Below are 15,798 nucleotides of genomic sequence, written 5' to 3'. Positions count from 1 at the left end.
ACCATCTCCCAACTGTCTTCTGGTTCCTAGCTTTTAACTTCATGAATTTCTAAAAGAATAGGACAAAAAACAGTTGTCGGAAGGAAGAATGTTGAAATGACAGAAAGTTGTGACCGAAGGCAGACAACAGGTTGCAGGCATAAGACAAAAGGATGAAAACAGAAAAGAACTCAGAAAAAGAAGGTAGAAAACTAAATACAGAGGGTTTAAGACAGAGACCAGAATAGTAAGGCAATAGGCAGAAGGTAGAATGCAGTAAGCTGTAGGCAGTGGGCAGAATTTAGAAAACTCAGCAAGATAAAACAGAGACAAGCTTAAAACAAAAAAGCAGTAAATAGCAAACACAAGATCAGAAGGTTAAAACATAAATAAACAAAAAAAAAAAAAAACGAAATAATATAACTAAAGCTTAAGGCAGAAGCCAGAATGCTAAAGGCAGTAGACAGGAGGTAGAAAGCAGTAAGCTGTATACAGTGATTAAAATTTAGAACAGAGAATGTAGCAAGTTAAAACAGAAACAATCAAAAAGCAGTAATTGGAAGGCAGTAAGGTGTGGGCAGGAATTGGAAAGTAAAAAGCAGAAGGTTTGTAACCACTTTTCATAGAAAGAAACAGAAAGCAGTCAGTGGAAAGCAAACTCAAACAGACCATAAGTGTTTAAGGTAGTAAGGTAGGCAGAAGGTAGACAGCTGATGCTAATTAGAATGCAGAAGGGTTGTTAGAAAGATTTGGAAAGTAAAGAGCAGAAGGTTAAAAAAAGACATAAGAAGCCAGTCAGCAGCAAATAAACTCCAAGAAATCATAAGAGTTCATAGGAGTCCAATAACAGAAAAGAACCTGAATTAAATCTTTTAACTTCAAAAGTGGAAGTCAAATCCTCCAACTCTTTTGGCGTTCAGATTTCAAGTTGACCTCACCTCCCACAAAAGAACAAACTACTAAAACGCTACATCTCACTTGTCGATGTTGTCCTGGCAGAGCTGGAAGGTAAGAAGGGCAAAAAAAAACTCTCTAACAACCCTTTTCCTGTGCGCCTCTTCCGTCGCCCAAAAGAAAGACGTTTTGCGCAGCCTGGAGTCCTGGGAATTCAAAAAGAGTTCTTGGAAGTGGGCTGGTCCGTTGGTCGTGGATTTCAAAGGGACTCACTTTAAAAGACGCGTGTTGCCGTTTGGTGTCAGAGCAACAATGCATAAAGTTGTTTAAACACACTAATTGTGGCACTTGGCAACATCAAACAGTGTTGCTGGTTTTTAGGGGAAAATTGTCCCTTGAGTAGAGTTTTTGAATTTAAGAATTTTATCTGAACTGGTATTGATTTTGGGAAAGCAAATTTACTCCATTTAACGAGCAATGATTCGAAGTATGTTTACCAACGGCATGCAAACTTCCGCCACTTTCCCAAATACTGTCAAACGAACCGTTTTTCATCGTTCACAGAAAGCTTTTCACTCGCTCGCTTTTCCGACCAGCAGAATGCTTGAACTTTCTCCTCCCGCACACACACGTACACAATTTCCAAACAAACATATCGTCAAACCCAAAAACCCATCAGCAAAATGTGATGAACTTCTCGTCCTCGTTCGCTTCTTGCAGCGTGTCGTATAACTCATCGGAAGATATCAGCTGCACGCAGTTTGTTGCAGTTGGCAGAAGAAGCAAAGCAACAACAACAACCACTGCCGCAGCAGCAGCTGTCAGTCGCCGATGATGAGCTCCATATAGTCACAATTTTAAGCCCCACGCACATCGTCTTTTAGTGGGGGTTGTCAGGAATGGGGGGTTAAGCAGTCACCATGCAGTTGGCAGTCAGAAAGCAGAAGGCAGATGGCAAAAAGCAATAGGCTGAAAGTGAATGGCAGAAATCAGAAAGCAGGTAGCAGAATAGTAGAGGCAAAAGCAGAAGGCAGAATGAAACTTTTAGTAGTTGAATCAAAACTGATTATGAATCTTTTTTCAGTCAACAGAAGATAGAAGTCATCAAGCAGATAACAAACAGCTCATAATAAAAGATAAAAGGCAGAAGGCAGCAAGCAGATAAAAGATAAGAAGCAGAAGGCAGACAGCAGAAAGCAGAAAGCAGAAGACAGAAGACAGAGTGCGGAAAGCTGACAGCAGATGTCAGACAGCAGTAGGCAGAATGACAGAAAACAGAAGACTTAAAGTGAAAGGCAGACATCAGAAAGCAGAATGTAGTAGGCAGAAAGCAGAAGGTAGAATCCCAAGTAGCATTTGGCAACATGATAAATTTGACTAAGTCCAGTTTTTGTTTTGTTTTGCTGTAGAAACATAAAAATAACATTTTAGCAACAATACGTTGCAATGTTGCAAACGTTTCGAATTGAAAACAACTTTGTAACAATCCATTTCGTTTTGTAATCGAAACATATTGAAAACTTATTGGTTCCATTGTTGCAACATGTGACTTAGCCCGATTTGTGTGCTAAGAATAATATTGAAATCAAAAATCCTTAGATACAGTTCAGCCCAACCATTTGCCCTTTCATCAATTCATCCGTGGCTCAGTGGTAGAGACAAGGTGTGAAGATCTGAAGATACCAGTCCAGAATCCCGACAAGGGGTACTTCAGTTTTTTTGTTCAAATAGATTTTTTTTTTGTTTCGCGCAAATTAAACGACAACATAATGGCAACATCATGGCAACACAACAAACTACTTTACCGACATATTTAGACAAACAAATTGTTTCTGAAACTTCGTCGTAACAAAGTTGAAACAAACGGCTAAATGTTGCCAACACAAAATTTTCGTGCGCTTTTTAGGGCACCACGAGTGTTCTAACTATGTTGTGATAGCACATTTTGGGAGTTACGAAATAGTTGCATTTAAGGATCCGCAACAAAAAATGTTACTTGGGATGAAACTTTTAGTAGTTGAATCAAAACTGATTATGAATCTTTTTTCAGTCAACAGAAGCTAGAAGTCAACAAGAAGAAGACAAAAAGCTCATGATAAAAGATAAGAGGCAGAAAGTAGAAGACAGAAGGCAGAAAGCTGACAGCAGATGTCAGATAGCAGTAGGTGGCAGAATTACAGGAAGCAGAAGACTTAAAGTTAAAGGCAGACATCAGAAAGCAGAATGTAATTGGCAAAAAGCAGAAGGTAGAATGAAACTTTTAGAAAGTGAAAGGCAGAAATCCGAAAGCAGGAAGCAGAATGTAAGAGGCATAAAGCAGAAGGTAGAAAGCAGAATGAATTTATAATACATCGTTTTTCAAACATCAATTAACACAAGATAGAAAATAGAAAGCAGAAGACAAAAAGCTCATGAAAAAAGACAAGAGGCAGAAGTTGTAAGGCAGAACGCTGATAGCAGTAGACATAAGTCAGGATATGGTAGTAGGCAGTATATAGAGAAATATGGCGAACATCAGGAGTCCGATAGTAAAAGCAGATATCATAATGTGGAAAGCAGTAACTAGAATGCAGAAGTAGCAAAAAAGAACTCACAAAGCATAAAGGAAAAGGCAGTAAGCAGGAAGCAGTCAAAGTTGAGAATTTAGACCAAGAATTTTCGTGATGTCCATCTCACCCCACACTTTAACACGTTCGCAACTGTGTACACATTGTGTGTACACGTGTGTGGCGACGACGTATCATCGAGCCCACCACACCAGCCAACAGTCACAGTGCAAGGATTAAATGCAGCACAGTGGAAACAAGATTGTTTGTTTTCCATTTTCATCCGCAGCACATCGGCACCGAAGACCGGGCTTTTCACAGTGTCTTGTGAACCTTCGTGGTGAACGGACACTAGAGCTGCGGTATTTTTTACTACCTAAGCTCAGAGTTATTTCAAACAAAATTCACAGTCTTTTTAAAGACTACCTGAGTTACTTTCCAAAATTCTAAACAGTCTTTTCAAGACTAACCCCACCTGAAATTTTGTTGTATTTTACAAACGAAGCCATCTTTTTAAGAGAACTTTGCTTGCAAAATGCGTCAAAACAAAGGTAAACGCAAATCTTCTGAAGATTTGATCGTTACGTCGGTGAAGCGTTTGAACGCTAAACCGGCTAACGGAAACAGAAAAAGAAAACAGCCTCTTCTGAGGTCTGATTCTGATTCTGAAAGTGAGGTCAATCCTCCAATTCCATTGACAAACAGTTTCGGTGTTTTATCCGAAACTGTTAACAAGGATCCTTCTCCTCGTACTGTGCCTTCTGCCGTCGAGAAACGAGTAAAGGCTCCGCCAATTGTAGTGACTTCCGTCTCCGATTTGGCCAGCTTTCGAACGCAACTGAAGAATTGCAAGGAAACTTGCAATTTAAAAGTTTCGTTTCAGCTTGGCCGAAGAGGAGAATGTCGCTTGTTGACGGAATCTTTACAAGATCACCAAACTTTTGTTGGTTATTTGAAAAACCACAAACACAATTTCTACACGTATGAGACCAAGAATGCTCGTCCATTCAAGGCGGTCCTGAAAGGTCTCTCCAACGACTTGTCGGTGGATGAGATCAAAAACGAACTTAAGGTGTTGCTTGGCTTTGCCCCATCCCAAGTAATACCAATGAAGAAAAAATCAAACGGGAATATTTCTCGCTTTGGTTTGACTTCACAATTTTATCTGATTCATTTCAACAGAAATGAAATCAACAATTTGAAACTTTTGGACAAAGTACAGTTTTTGTTCCATGTACGGGTAAAGTGGGAGCATTTTAAGAAACATGGCGGTAATGGCCAGAATCTGACCCAGTGCCGGCGTTGCCAGGCATTCGGTCACGGTACTGATCATTGCGCCATGGTTCCAAAATGCATGGTTTGCGGGGATTCTTCTCACGACAAGGACAATTGTCCCGTGAAAGAAGTCACCCAATTTAAATGTGCAAATTGTGGTGGAAATCACAAATCAAATTTCTGGGATTGCCCCATCAGAAAAAAGGTTTTGGATTCTCGTGCTAAGCATCAGCCGAAAACCAAACCGAAATTTTCTCAAAGTCAGGTTGTACCTGCATCTTTAAATCAAACGTTCGTGCTGTCTCACTCGAACAATACCCCTACCATGGAAAAGTTAGGTAACACTAATGGTATTTCTTATGCCAACGTCGTTTCGGGTTCGGGTTCATCCACGAATTTTAAATCCTCTACCAATCTTCAAATTGGGCAGGTACCTCAAATTTCATTTGAAAATTTTTCTGCTGGCAACGCTTTGGGATCTTCTGATCTCGGCGATGTTACGTTTGAAAAAATGACTTTTTTGCAAAACTCACTGTTTGGTTTGATTCAAACAATGAGTAATGCTACATCCATGATGGAAGCTATCCAGATTGGATTAAAATTTGCGAATGATGTTGTTCTTACCCTGAAGTTTAATCATGGATCTAAGTAATTCCATCAATATTATGAATTTTAATGCTCGCTCTTTAAAAGCGAAAGAAAATGAATTTTTCAACTTTTTACGAGTTCATAACGTGCATGTTGCTGTTATAACCGAAACATTTTTAAAAACTGGCACTTATTTGAAAAGTGATCCAGATTATAAAGTTATAACCAATAACAGAATGAATCGAAATGGCGGTGGAGTTGCAATAGTCCACCGTAGTATGACTTATAGCACTTTACGTGACTTTAAGTTAAAAGTTATTGAAAGTTTGGGCATTGAACTTGAAACTTCTTTTGGGAAAATTATGATTGCAGCTGCATATTTGCCTTTCCAATGCACTGAGGAAAATAAAAATTATTTCAAAGGGGATTTGAATAAACTTACTCGGCATAGATCTCGATTTTTGATCATCGGTGATTTTAATGCCAAACACCAATCTTGGAATAATTCAAAAGTAAATTCCAATGGTAAAATTCTATTCAGAGATTGCACTTCTGGTCTTTATTCGGTTTTATACCCGAATGGGCCAACTTGCTTTTCTTCTGTTAGAAATCCATCAACAATTGATTTGGTTTTGACAAATCAAAGTCAGTATTGTGGTCCTTTAGTGACTCATGCTGATTTTGATTCTGATCACCTTCCAGTAACTTTTTCACTTTCTCATGAAGCAGTTACCAGACCCAATAGTTCTGTGTTTAATTATCACAAAGCTAATTGGGACAGGTATCAGCATCATATTGAGAATAATTTAAATCATGATTTTGCTTTAGAAACCAAAGCTGATATTGATTCAGCCTTGGAATCTTTAACTAATGCAATTTTGGATGCAAGGAATATTGCTATTCCTAAAGTCCAAGTCAAATTTGATTCTCCCATTATTGATGACGATCTTCAGCTTCTGATTCGTCTGAAAAATGTTCGCCGAAGACAGTATCAACGTTCTCGTGATCCTGCACTGAAGCGAATTCAAAAAGATTTGCAAAAGGTTATTGACCACAGATTCACTCTCCTGCGAAATGAAAAGTTCGCAAGAGATGTCGAACAAATTAAACCTTATTCCAAACCTTTTTGGAAACTTTCAAAGGTTCTTAAGAAACCTCAAAAACCAATCCCTTCTTTAAAAGATGGCGATAATATTCTATTAACTAATGGGGAGAAAGCTCAAAAACTTGCTCAGCAGTTTGAGAGTGCTCATAATTTCAACTTAAATGTTTTGAGTCCTATTGAAGATCAAATTTCAATAGAATTTCAGAATATTGTTGAACAAGAGTTTTCATCAGATGATGTTTTTAATACGGATCTGAATGAAATAAAATCTATTATCAAAAAATTTAAAAATATGAAAGCCCCTGGTGAGGATGGCATTTTTTACATTTTAATTAAAAAATTACCTGAAGCAACTTTAAGTAGCTTGGTCAAAATTTGCAACAAATGTTTTGATTTGGCATATTTTCCCAGTAGTTGGAAAAATGCCAAAGTAGTTCCGATTTTGAAACCGGACAAAAATCCTGCCGAAGCTTCAAGCTATCGGCCCATTAGTTTGCTTTCATCTATTAGTAAATTATTCGAAAGAATAATTCTTAATAGAATGATGACGCACATTAATGAAAATTCAATTTTCGCTGATGAGCAGTTTGGATTTCGCCTTGGGCATTCAACTACTCATCAGTTGTTGAGAGTTTCAAATTTAATTCGAAGCAACAAATCTGAGGGCTATTCTACTGGCGCTGCTCTTCTAGACATAGAAAAAGCATTTGACAGTGTTTGGCATAAAGGTTTGATTGCGAAATTAAAAAGGTTTAATTTTCCGATTTATATCGTGAAAATTATTCAAAATTATTTGACGGATCGTACTCTACAGGTATGTTATCAGAACAGCAAATCTGATCAACTACCTGTACGTGCCGGCGTCCCTCAAGGAAGCATTTTGGGTCCAATTTTATACAATATTTTTACTTCTGACTTGCCTGATTTGCCCCCAGGATGTCAGAAATCACTTTTTGCTGATGATACAAGCATCTCCGCCAAAGGTAGAAGCCTTCGTGTCATCACAAGAAGATTACAAAAAAGCTTGGATATTTTCAATTCTTATTTGAAAGAATGGAAAATCACTCCAAATGCTGCAAAAACTCAACTTATTATTTTCCCTCACAAACCAAGGGCTGATTTTCTTAAACCAAAAAGTCATCACATTATAAAGATGAATGAGGTAAATTTAAAGTGGGAGGATCAAGTGAAATATCTTGGACTTGCTTTTGACAAAAACCTTACTTACAAGGATCACATTGAAAGTATCCAGGTAAAATGTAACAAATATATTAAATGTTTGTATCCACTTATAAACAGGAATTCTAGACTTTGTCTCAAGAATAAACTGTTAATTTATAAACAAATTTTCAGACCTGCCATGCTTTATGCTGTGCCGATCTGGACAAGCTGTTGCTTAACCAGGAAGAAAAAACTTCAGAGAATTCAGAACAAAATTCTGAAAATGATTCTGAAACTTCCTCCCTGGTTCAGCACCAGTGAACTTCATCAATTAGCCGAAGTTGACACTTTGGATGTTATGTCCAATAAGATAATTGATGCATTTCGACAAAAATCATTGCAGTCTTCAGCTGCATTGATCCGTTCTTTATATAGTTTATAAGTTAGTTTTAAGGTATCCCTTTTCCCTTTTGTACATGTAGGACCTCCTACATTTGAAATCACTGAATAGCGAAAGCTAAATATTTCATGAATAAATGAAAGTGGCTAGTATTTAAAATTGAGGTGAAAAGTCATCGATTGTGATTGGACACTCAATAATATTTTAACTGAATGAATGTACATGGAAAAGAAAAACTGAATAAATATAAGTTAAAAAAAAAAAAAAAAAAAAAAAAAAAAAAAAAAAAAAAAAAAAAAAAAAAATAAAAAAAAACCGGGCTTTTCACTTGGCTCGGTGATTGGTTGCGCGCTGGATAGGCTCTTCCAAAGGGGAATTTGCCGGAGCTTCTTGTACAAGGACGAGGACGATGGCCGGATGGCATCCAGCTCTTGAAACTCACGCGCGTTGACTGATTGGAATGCCTTTGGGATCGAAAAAGTTGCAATCTGCGCGCCACAGCCACAGTGGCAATCCTCTCTAGAACAGAGTGATGTAGGTGGTAGTCATCAGAGAATTCACATGCGTTGCTTGTGGAGGAAAAGTGATTTCGTAAAACCTCTTGTGCAAAGCAATCTCCGACGACAAGTGCAAATGCTTCGTAGTGGTATCATTGGTAGGATGACCCGTGTGGAATCACGTTTCAGGCTGGCAGAAGAAACTAATAGAATTATGGCTGGGAAAATTGAAATTTGGGCGGCAAAACGGATTTTCGATTTGGTTCTTGCATTCCTGACTTTTGGTGATTGAATCAGAGCTGAATACGATTCTTGATTTGACTTCATCATTGGCAGACATTTTAACAGCCAAGCTGTCAAGCAGTCAAGCAGTTAAGCAGTCAAGCAGTCAGGCAGTCAGGCAGTCAGGCAGTCAAGCAGTCAAGCAGTTAAGCAGTCAAGCAGTCAAGCAGTCAAGCAGTCAGGCAGTCAGGCAGTCAAGCAGTCAAGCAGTCAAGCATTCAAGCAGTTTAGTAGTCAAGCAGTTAGGCAGTCAAGCAGTTAAGCAGTTAAGCAGTTAAGCAGTTAAGCAGTCAAGCAGTTAAGCAGTCAAACAGTTAAGCAGTTAAGCAGTGAAGCCGTCAAGCAGTCAAGCATTCAATCAGTTTAGTAGTCAAGCAGCTAGGACACTGCAGCAGTCAAGCTTTCAAACAGTTGAAAGTAGGCAGAAAACAGCAAAGTCAACAAAAAACTTTCTTTTTAACTATTTTTCACGCAACATGTCAGTTCGCTTGACATTTTGAAGAGGTGTCCTACTTGGGAGCCATTCCCACCGTGTCCAGAGAGTCCCTTGACAAACTAACTCTTGCTGTCCGTCCTTCTCCGCCATAACTAACACAGGTCAGGACAAAACATCATCGCGCTGAGACGGACAGCAAACATAAATTAAGTCCAAATGCTAATGCTCGTTGGAGCTGCTTGCAACAACAAACTGTTTGTGTGTTTTTTTTCTGCTGTTCACACTGACTTTTGACAAGCTGCATGCTTCCCTTTGCATATTCTATGACCTCGGGCAGGACTTGATGCAACAGAACGTCCCGGCAGAACACACTCTCGAGAAGCGCGGTAGTTGAAGCTACTTGACGGACGGGTCTGACGGGTCAGAACAATAAGTTAACTTTCGTTTACACTTTAGTGAAGTGGTGGATATATTTTATGCATTCAGGGAGATGGTTGTGGTTGATGGTTATCATCGCAAACTTTGTTGTCTATGGATCCAAATTTACTGAAGAATTCCTGATTCTCGAAAATCAAATCTTCAATAAGTACTTTTCTGGTGTGGGACATTTCGGCTTAAGTCGTTTTGCGGACTGGAAAAAAATTAGATCTGATTTTGAAGAATAAATCATTAAAATTGCCGTTATCGGAAAATTAGGTGCAGCCAAAATCTAGTTTTTCAGAGCATAGGAGAATAATGTTGTTAGCCATTCAAAAAGGCAATTAAACTCTCAAATAACTCCTGATAACTTATTACATCGCAGAGCCCCCTCGCCTTATCGCCCGTTCCGGAACATTTCCCCTCCTAGTGATAACGATCTTCCAAGTGTCGCGTTCCATTTGTATCGTTAGCAGCCCTAGACTCCCGCTATCCTCCAACGGGGAGGATCATTTTCATAATGGACCGGTGACACTAATTTAATACTTTTTAATTAAAACTGGCGAAGAAAGTCATTGTGAGCCGTTTACCTTTTCGGGGCACATTGTGATCTTCTATTGTGTTTGCAACGTAATTTAGCCTGGCAAAGCCCTGCCTGCCGATTTCTGCCAGTGTTTCAAGTGCAAACACTGTGGGAGTATTTGTTTTGAAAGCACACTTAAAAAAATTTAAATAATTTAGATTTAGTTTGAAAAAATAACACAAGATTTCCTTAATAATCAGTTTTCAAAATTTCAGTTTTCAGTTTTCAAAATTTCAAATTTACAAATTCAACTTAAGAAAAAAAAACCTAAATTTCCCTCCGTGCACCTCCCTTTATTCTAACGCTCACGAGCATGGTAATGAGCAAATAACATAACTCCTGGCATACTTCGGGTGCTAGTTTTCCATCCTCGCACCTGGATGAACCCTGCAGGTGAGGGTTCACGGCGGCGTTGTTTAATTTGGCTGGAATTTCCCGCCAACCATGACTTTAATGATGTGCCCGAAAATTCCACCAACCAACGAACGGTTAGAGCAAAGTTTGTTTGTGTGCACATTTTTAATTAAATGGTAGAGGAATTATTGATATTTCAGATGAATGTTACATTCCTTGCCTTAAAGTTGAAAATTCCATTAAATGTGCATGCAACTTTATTTCAAACACACGTTGAAATCACTGGATTTTGAACTCTTTCCAAAGAACTAAACCAAATTATCTCCTAAAGCACATTCACGACCTGGTTCAGTATCCGTGCCAACTACCGTTGCTCGTCATTGCCGGGTTAATGAGAAACGATTATAGCCTTTGGGAGGCAGGAGGGGGAAGGCTGAAATTGTCCTCACACCTTACATTTTCGCTGATGCTGACGCCGACAGGCACGTGACAAAAAATAATGGCACTTGCAATGTTTTCCCGCTCATTTATTTGGCAGGGGTGGTGTACAGTACAGTAGGAGACTTGGAGCAATACCTAAATGTTTGTGCAGCCTCTATCAACAACAAATTAACACAACATTTCTTGCAGAAAAAAAAACATAAAAAATCTCTGTGAATATTTATTAAACCCTCTAAAAATTCCAAAAACTATTTGCTACTATTGATAAACTTCATATTAACATATCCTTGTTTGCTTCGTGACTTCGTCTAACTTTTTTGTCTTTTAAATTTTCAGTTTTAATCCTTTCTTATCAAATAGAACAAAATAGTGGCAACGGGAGTGTTTTTTTTTTGTGTGCAGTCCAAAACTGTCAATATTGTTTTGAATTTTTGTCTTGATTGTGTGTGTGTCGATTGCGGGCGGTGGGGCAACGCTATTACTTGACAAGATCGATCGTGTTTTTATGTGTCCTTTTTTCTCGCTAGCAATGATAACATTAGTCCTTCCTTTATCATCGTTGATCGGGCGGCGAGGCCACGCGCGTACCTTACAGAAGTATTCGTGTCTTGAGTGTCATTTTTGTTGAGTAATGGGTGTTTTTTGTGCTTTTGAATCTTAATTAATTGTTTTGTGATTTTTAAAGCCCTTCCAATAGCATCGTTGCTCGGAAGGGTCGCCGACGGGTATGTTATGAAAGTCCTCCCCATGGCATCGTAGCTCGGGAGGCATCAAAAAACCAATACCTTATCCTACTAACCCAAAAAAAAAACTATATACCCCGTGATGCTTGAAGGAGATGCTGTGGATTCAACGGTCTCGGGCGGTGTCAACAGGTAAAAATAAAAATAAAACTATGTGCTTGATGAGCCTTTTACTTCCATTATCGGATTAACGAACTGAAGGCTTCTTGGAGGGCCCCGGTACTGAATAATAAAGCAGGGATCTTCAGAGGTTAAACAGTGAACTATGATTGACACCCACTAATAATTGTTGATTCATTATTTAACATCAGCTGATCTGTCAATAACGGAGTAGCAGCATATTGGCAGTCAACCATGCTCATGCTCTTAACGAATAGAACAATAATAATATCACCTCAAATAGCAATATAATAAAACATAAACATAAAAAATAATTTATTTTTCTGTTTCATTGCTTACAAAAAATCGATAATCTCTCTTTACTAGAATCAATACAACAAGTAAGAAAAATATGCTATACTAAATCACAAAGCGGGCTTGAATTATCCATGATTTTTTTTTTTTTTTAATAATGGGTTCGAATTTTTAGTCACATTTATGTAGATTTTCTGGAATAATTGTCATATTTTATTTGTATAATCCATAAAATAGCAGGGATGAAAAGAAGCTGTTACTTTGAAAAGGTGTAGTTTATCAAACATTTTAGATTTTTTTCATTTTATTTAAAAATTTCTGAAATTGATATAAATAAGTGATTTTTTTTTCAGTGAGTTGCAAAAAAAAGTGCCATTCCTTTAAAAGAGAGAATTCCAGGGAAATCTCTCAAGAAATTGTGTTATTTTGAGCATTTTGAGTTCTGGGGAATTTGTTCGAGGTTCTCGAAAATTATGAGATTTACAAATATTGATATAGATGAAGCTAATACATTGAAGAGTTGACTTAAATTCGTAGAAACCAAGTTTGTCACGCTCCCATTGCCGTTTGGTTCATAAGCCCAAGGTAACGGATAAACATCCTGTAAACAAACCCAGTAACTATATGTTGTCGAATTTGTAAACATTGAAATGTTTCCAAAACTGCCATATTTTTTTCCGATTATATAAACAATTTTGTCGGTTTTATAAACATTTACAGCGAAATCGAAAAAAAAATGATGAATTTGTTTTTAAATTTGACAACATAGAGTTACCGGGGTTTTTTACAGGATTTCTAGCCGTGTAAAATATAAAAAATGGCTCAAAAGTGAGAAAAAAATAGTTAATAGTAATGTGTTCAAAAAAATATAACTTGCTGGAAATTAAAACGTCTGTTGGCACGGGTTGGTCAATAAATGATATTAAATAATAATAAAAACGAAGGGGATAAAGTCAAAATCGAGTTTTCATGATAAAAATCATATAAAAACTTTGTTTTTCCCGTTTACTCATGTTTTTTTTTTTTGTTAAAAGTCCTAACGCTATTGCATATTTTATTTCGAGATGTCCCCCACCCTCCTTCAAAATATCCCCTGAACATTGGGAGGCAGATAAAGATATAGACTTAAATTTTAATTTTCATTGAAAACACAAATTGATGAAAACTATTCAGAAAACATTTACTAACGCTTATTAGTGTATTTTAATTAAATAAAGACATTTTAATCTCTTAACAATTTTTAAACTTTGGAACCACAGATCGGTAAAAATCGCAAAAGTTTAGGAAAAAAAACATTTCCATTAATTCAGTGATAATGTGCCCTTTTGGTAGTAGCATAACTGCGATGATGTGTATAGCATTTCGCGTTACTTTTTGCTCCAACATTTCAATAATCAGGCTTGATATTTGATTTTTTTATTGTCCTCTTCTTCCTTCGGCTCCTGACTAGAGCCGAGGGACAAAAAATTTAAATAAAATTTGCCTGATCATAACCTACAACTTTGCTGAAGATACCAAATCGATCCTTTCTCTAGATACGTGGTATAAAACGTTTTCATAGCGCTTTAGTATGGACAACTTCCAAGATTTTATGGAGACTAATATGAAGAAACCAATTATGCAAAACGGCTCATTTGGGCGTTAGAAGTTGATAGACAATGTTTCATCCATATAAAAAACTAGATTTAAAAAAGGCCTGAAAAATACAAAGAGCTAGGCTACTCAAAGGTAAAGTCGATTTACGAAAACATTGTGAATTACTTAATTTTTAATCCTCAATTTTTCTTTTTATTTTTCAATTCAAGATTAAAATCCTGGAATCGTCTATGCAACACATGGCATATGAAATTAGTATTGACAGTCTTTACACATACAATTGTTATTGCTATTTTAATTAAAACAATAACCTTATTGAAATCCAGTCCAAAAATTTTATATGTTAAATAAAAATCACTTATGTGTTAATTTCTAAAATGGCTATATTATTTGGAAGTTTTCCCACAATTCTAGAGGTTTATTTTAACATAATATTTCAATATGGAAATGCAAGTAAATTTTTTTAGAAATTTAATAGCATCATATTACGGTAATTGAGCACCACCCTGACACACTCCCATCAGTAAAACTGTTTCCCCAGCCGAAAATGTATAAATCTCCAAATACACCTCCCCAAAAACGAGGGACACTCGCGGCATGACAATGGCCCTATGCCCCTCAGTACGGTACGGTAGGTACTCACAATCATCGTGCAGAATGCTGATGCGTTTATCGCTCGTAACGCGGCTCGTGCCCGCCGCCAGGATCTCGTTGGGGCCCTTGCGCCACAGGACGGTGTCGTTGTTGTACGGGGTCATCACCACGCAGGTCAGCAGCGCGTCGTCACCCTCGTGGACCACCGACGGGCCACCAGTTCCTGCGGGAAGTGAGGAAGGAAATAGATATGCCATTAGTTGTCAGTTAGATTTAATGAACCCTGATGAAGATGGCATTTTGCGTCAGGTGAGCCGAAACGTAGTTCTTTCTATGGCTGCCCTTTTTCTTAAAGCTGCTGAATTTTTAAAGAAAATTTCCCGACACAAAATTTTTTGCAGCCTCTTCCTTCGCTTTCCGTTTAAAGCTTCTCAGCAACAATTCGTCACTTCTGTGCTATCTTGTGACAAACGCCATACAAATCGCCATCAAAATATTGGTGGCACACTTGTGACAACCGCCATACAAAACTCCATCAAAATATTGGTGGCACACTTGTGACAACCGCCATACAAATCTCCATCAAAATATTGGTGGCACACTTGTAACAACCGCCATACAAATCTCCATCAAAATATTGGTGGCACACTTGTGACAACCGCCATACAAATCTCCATCAAAATATTGGTGGCACACTTGTAACAACCGCCATACAAATCTCCATCAAAATATTGGTGGCACACTTGTGACAACCGCCATACAAATCGCCATCAAAATATTGGTGGCACACTTGTGACAACCGCCATACAAATCTCCATCAAAATATTGGTGGCACACTTGTGACAACCGCCATACAAAACTCCATCAACATTCAAATAGCCCTTTAGGAACACACTTGTGACACGTAGTATATTTTCAATTCAAAAATGTTGTGCTCTCTTGTGATACGTGGTGTTATAAAATTAGACATAAATGTGTAGTGACATCTGTTGGTACCATACAGTTTTATAGCTTGCTTTTGCCTCTGCACGTGTCACAAGATAGCACAGAAAATTTGTTGAGAAACTGGTCTATGTCACAAGTGTGCCCAACGATATCCCGGAAACGGAAACGAATTTCAAAAATCGGGTGATGGCATCTTGTAGCGTTTGTTAAGTTTAATGAAACGCCATCATTAACTTATTTTCGACCAAAATGGCGTTTGTCACAAGATAGCACAGAAGCGACGAATTGTCACCGAAACAGTATGTGCGTGCGTGTTGTTTCTTTGTGCGGTTTTATGTAAATCGCGCGAGGGTGTCAAGAAAGAAAAACTCGCTCAGAATTTGTCACCGAAATTATTCAGAGGGGAGAGGGGGAAAGACAGGCCACATATTTCACCTTTTCCCATCCATATATTAAGATCGCTCGAGTGCTTATCTCGTGTAGCAGCAACAAGATTACTTTAGGGCCGATAAGGGGCTGTCTGTTGACTCTGTTGCTGCTGTTCTAAC

General features: G+C 37.9%; 1 protein-coding gene across 3 annotated transcripts in view; it reads right to left on the bottom strand.

The window, feature by feature from the left end:
• The window catches only part of LOC120428762 (Ig-like and fibronectin type-III domain-containing protein 1), a 382,047-nt gene that overhangs the window by 312,544 nt on the left and 53,705 nt on the right, over positions 1–15,798 (bottom strand). For all 3 annotated transcript variants that reach the window (XM_052707771.1, XM_039593844.2, XM_052707770.1), the window contains exon 3: positions 14,355–14,528. In XM_052707771.1, the coding sequence (XP_052563731.1) occupies positions 14,355–14,528 (174 nt within the window). The remainder of the gene's footprint in view (positions 1–14,354; positions 14,529–15,798) is intronic.

The sequence above is a fragment of the Culex pipiens genome, chromosome 2, assembly GCF_016801865.2.
Source record: "Culex pipiens pallens isolate TS chromosome 2, TS_CPP_V2, whole genome shotgun sequence".
Lineage (NCBI taxonomy): Eukaryota > Metazoa > Arthropoda > Insecta > Diptera > Culicidae > Culex > Culex pipiens.
Note: the sequence above shows the minus strand (reverse complement) of the source record. Positions and strands in the feature narration are given on the sequence as shown.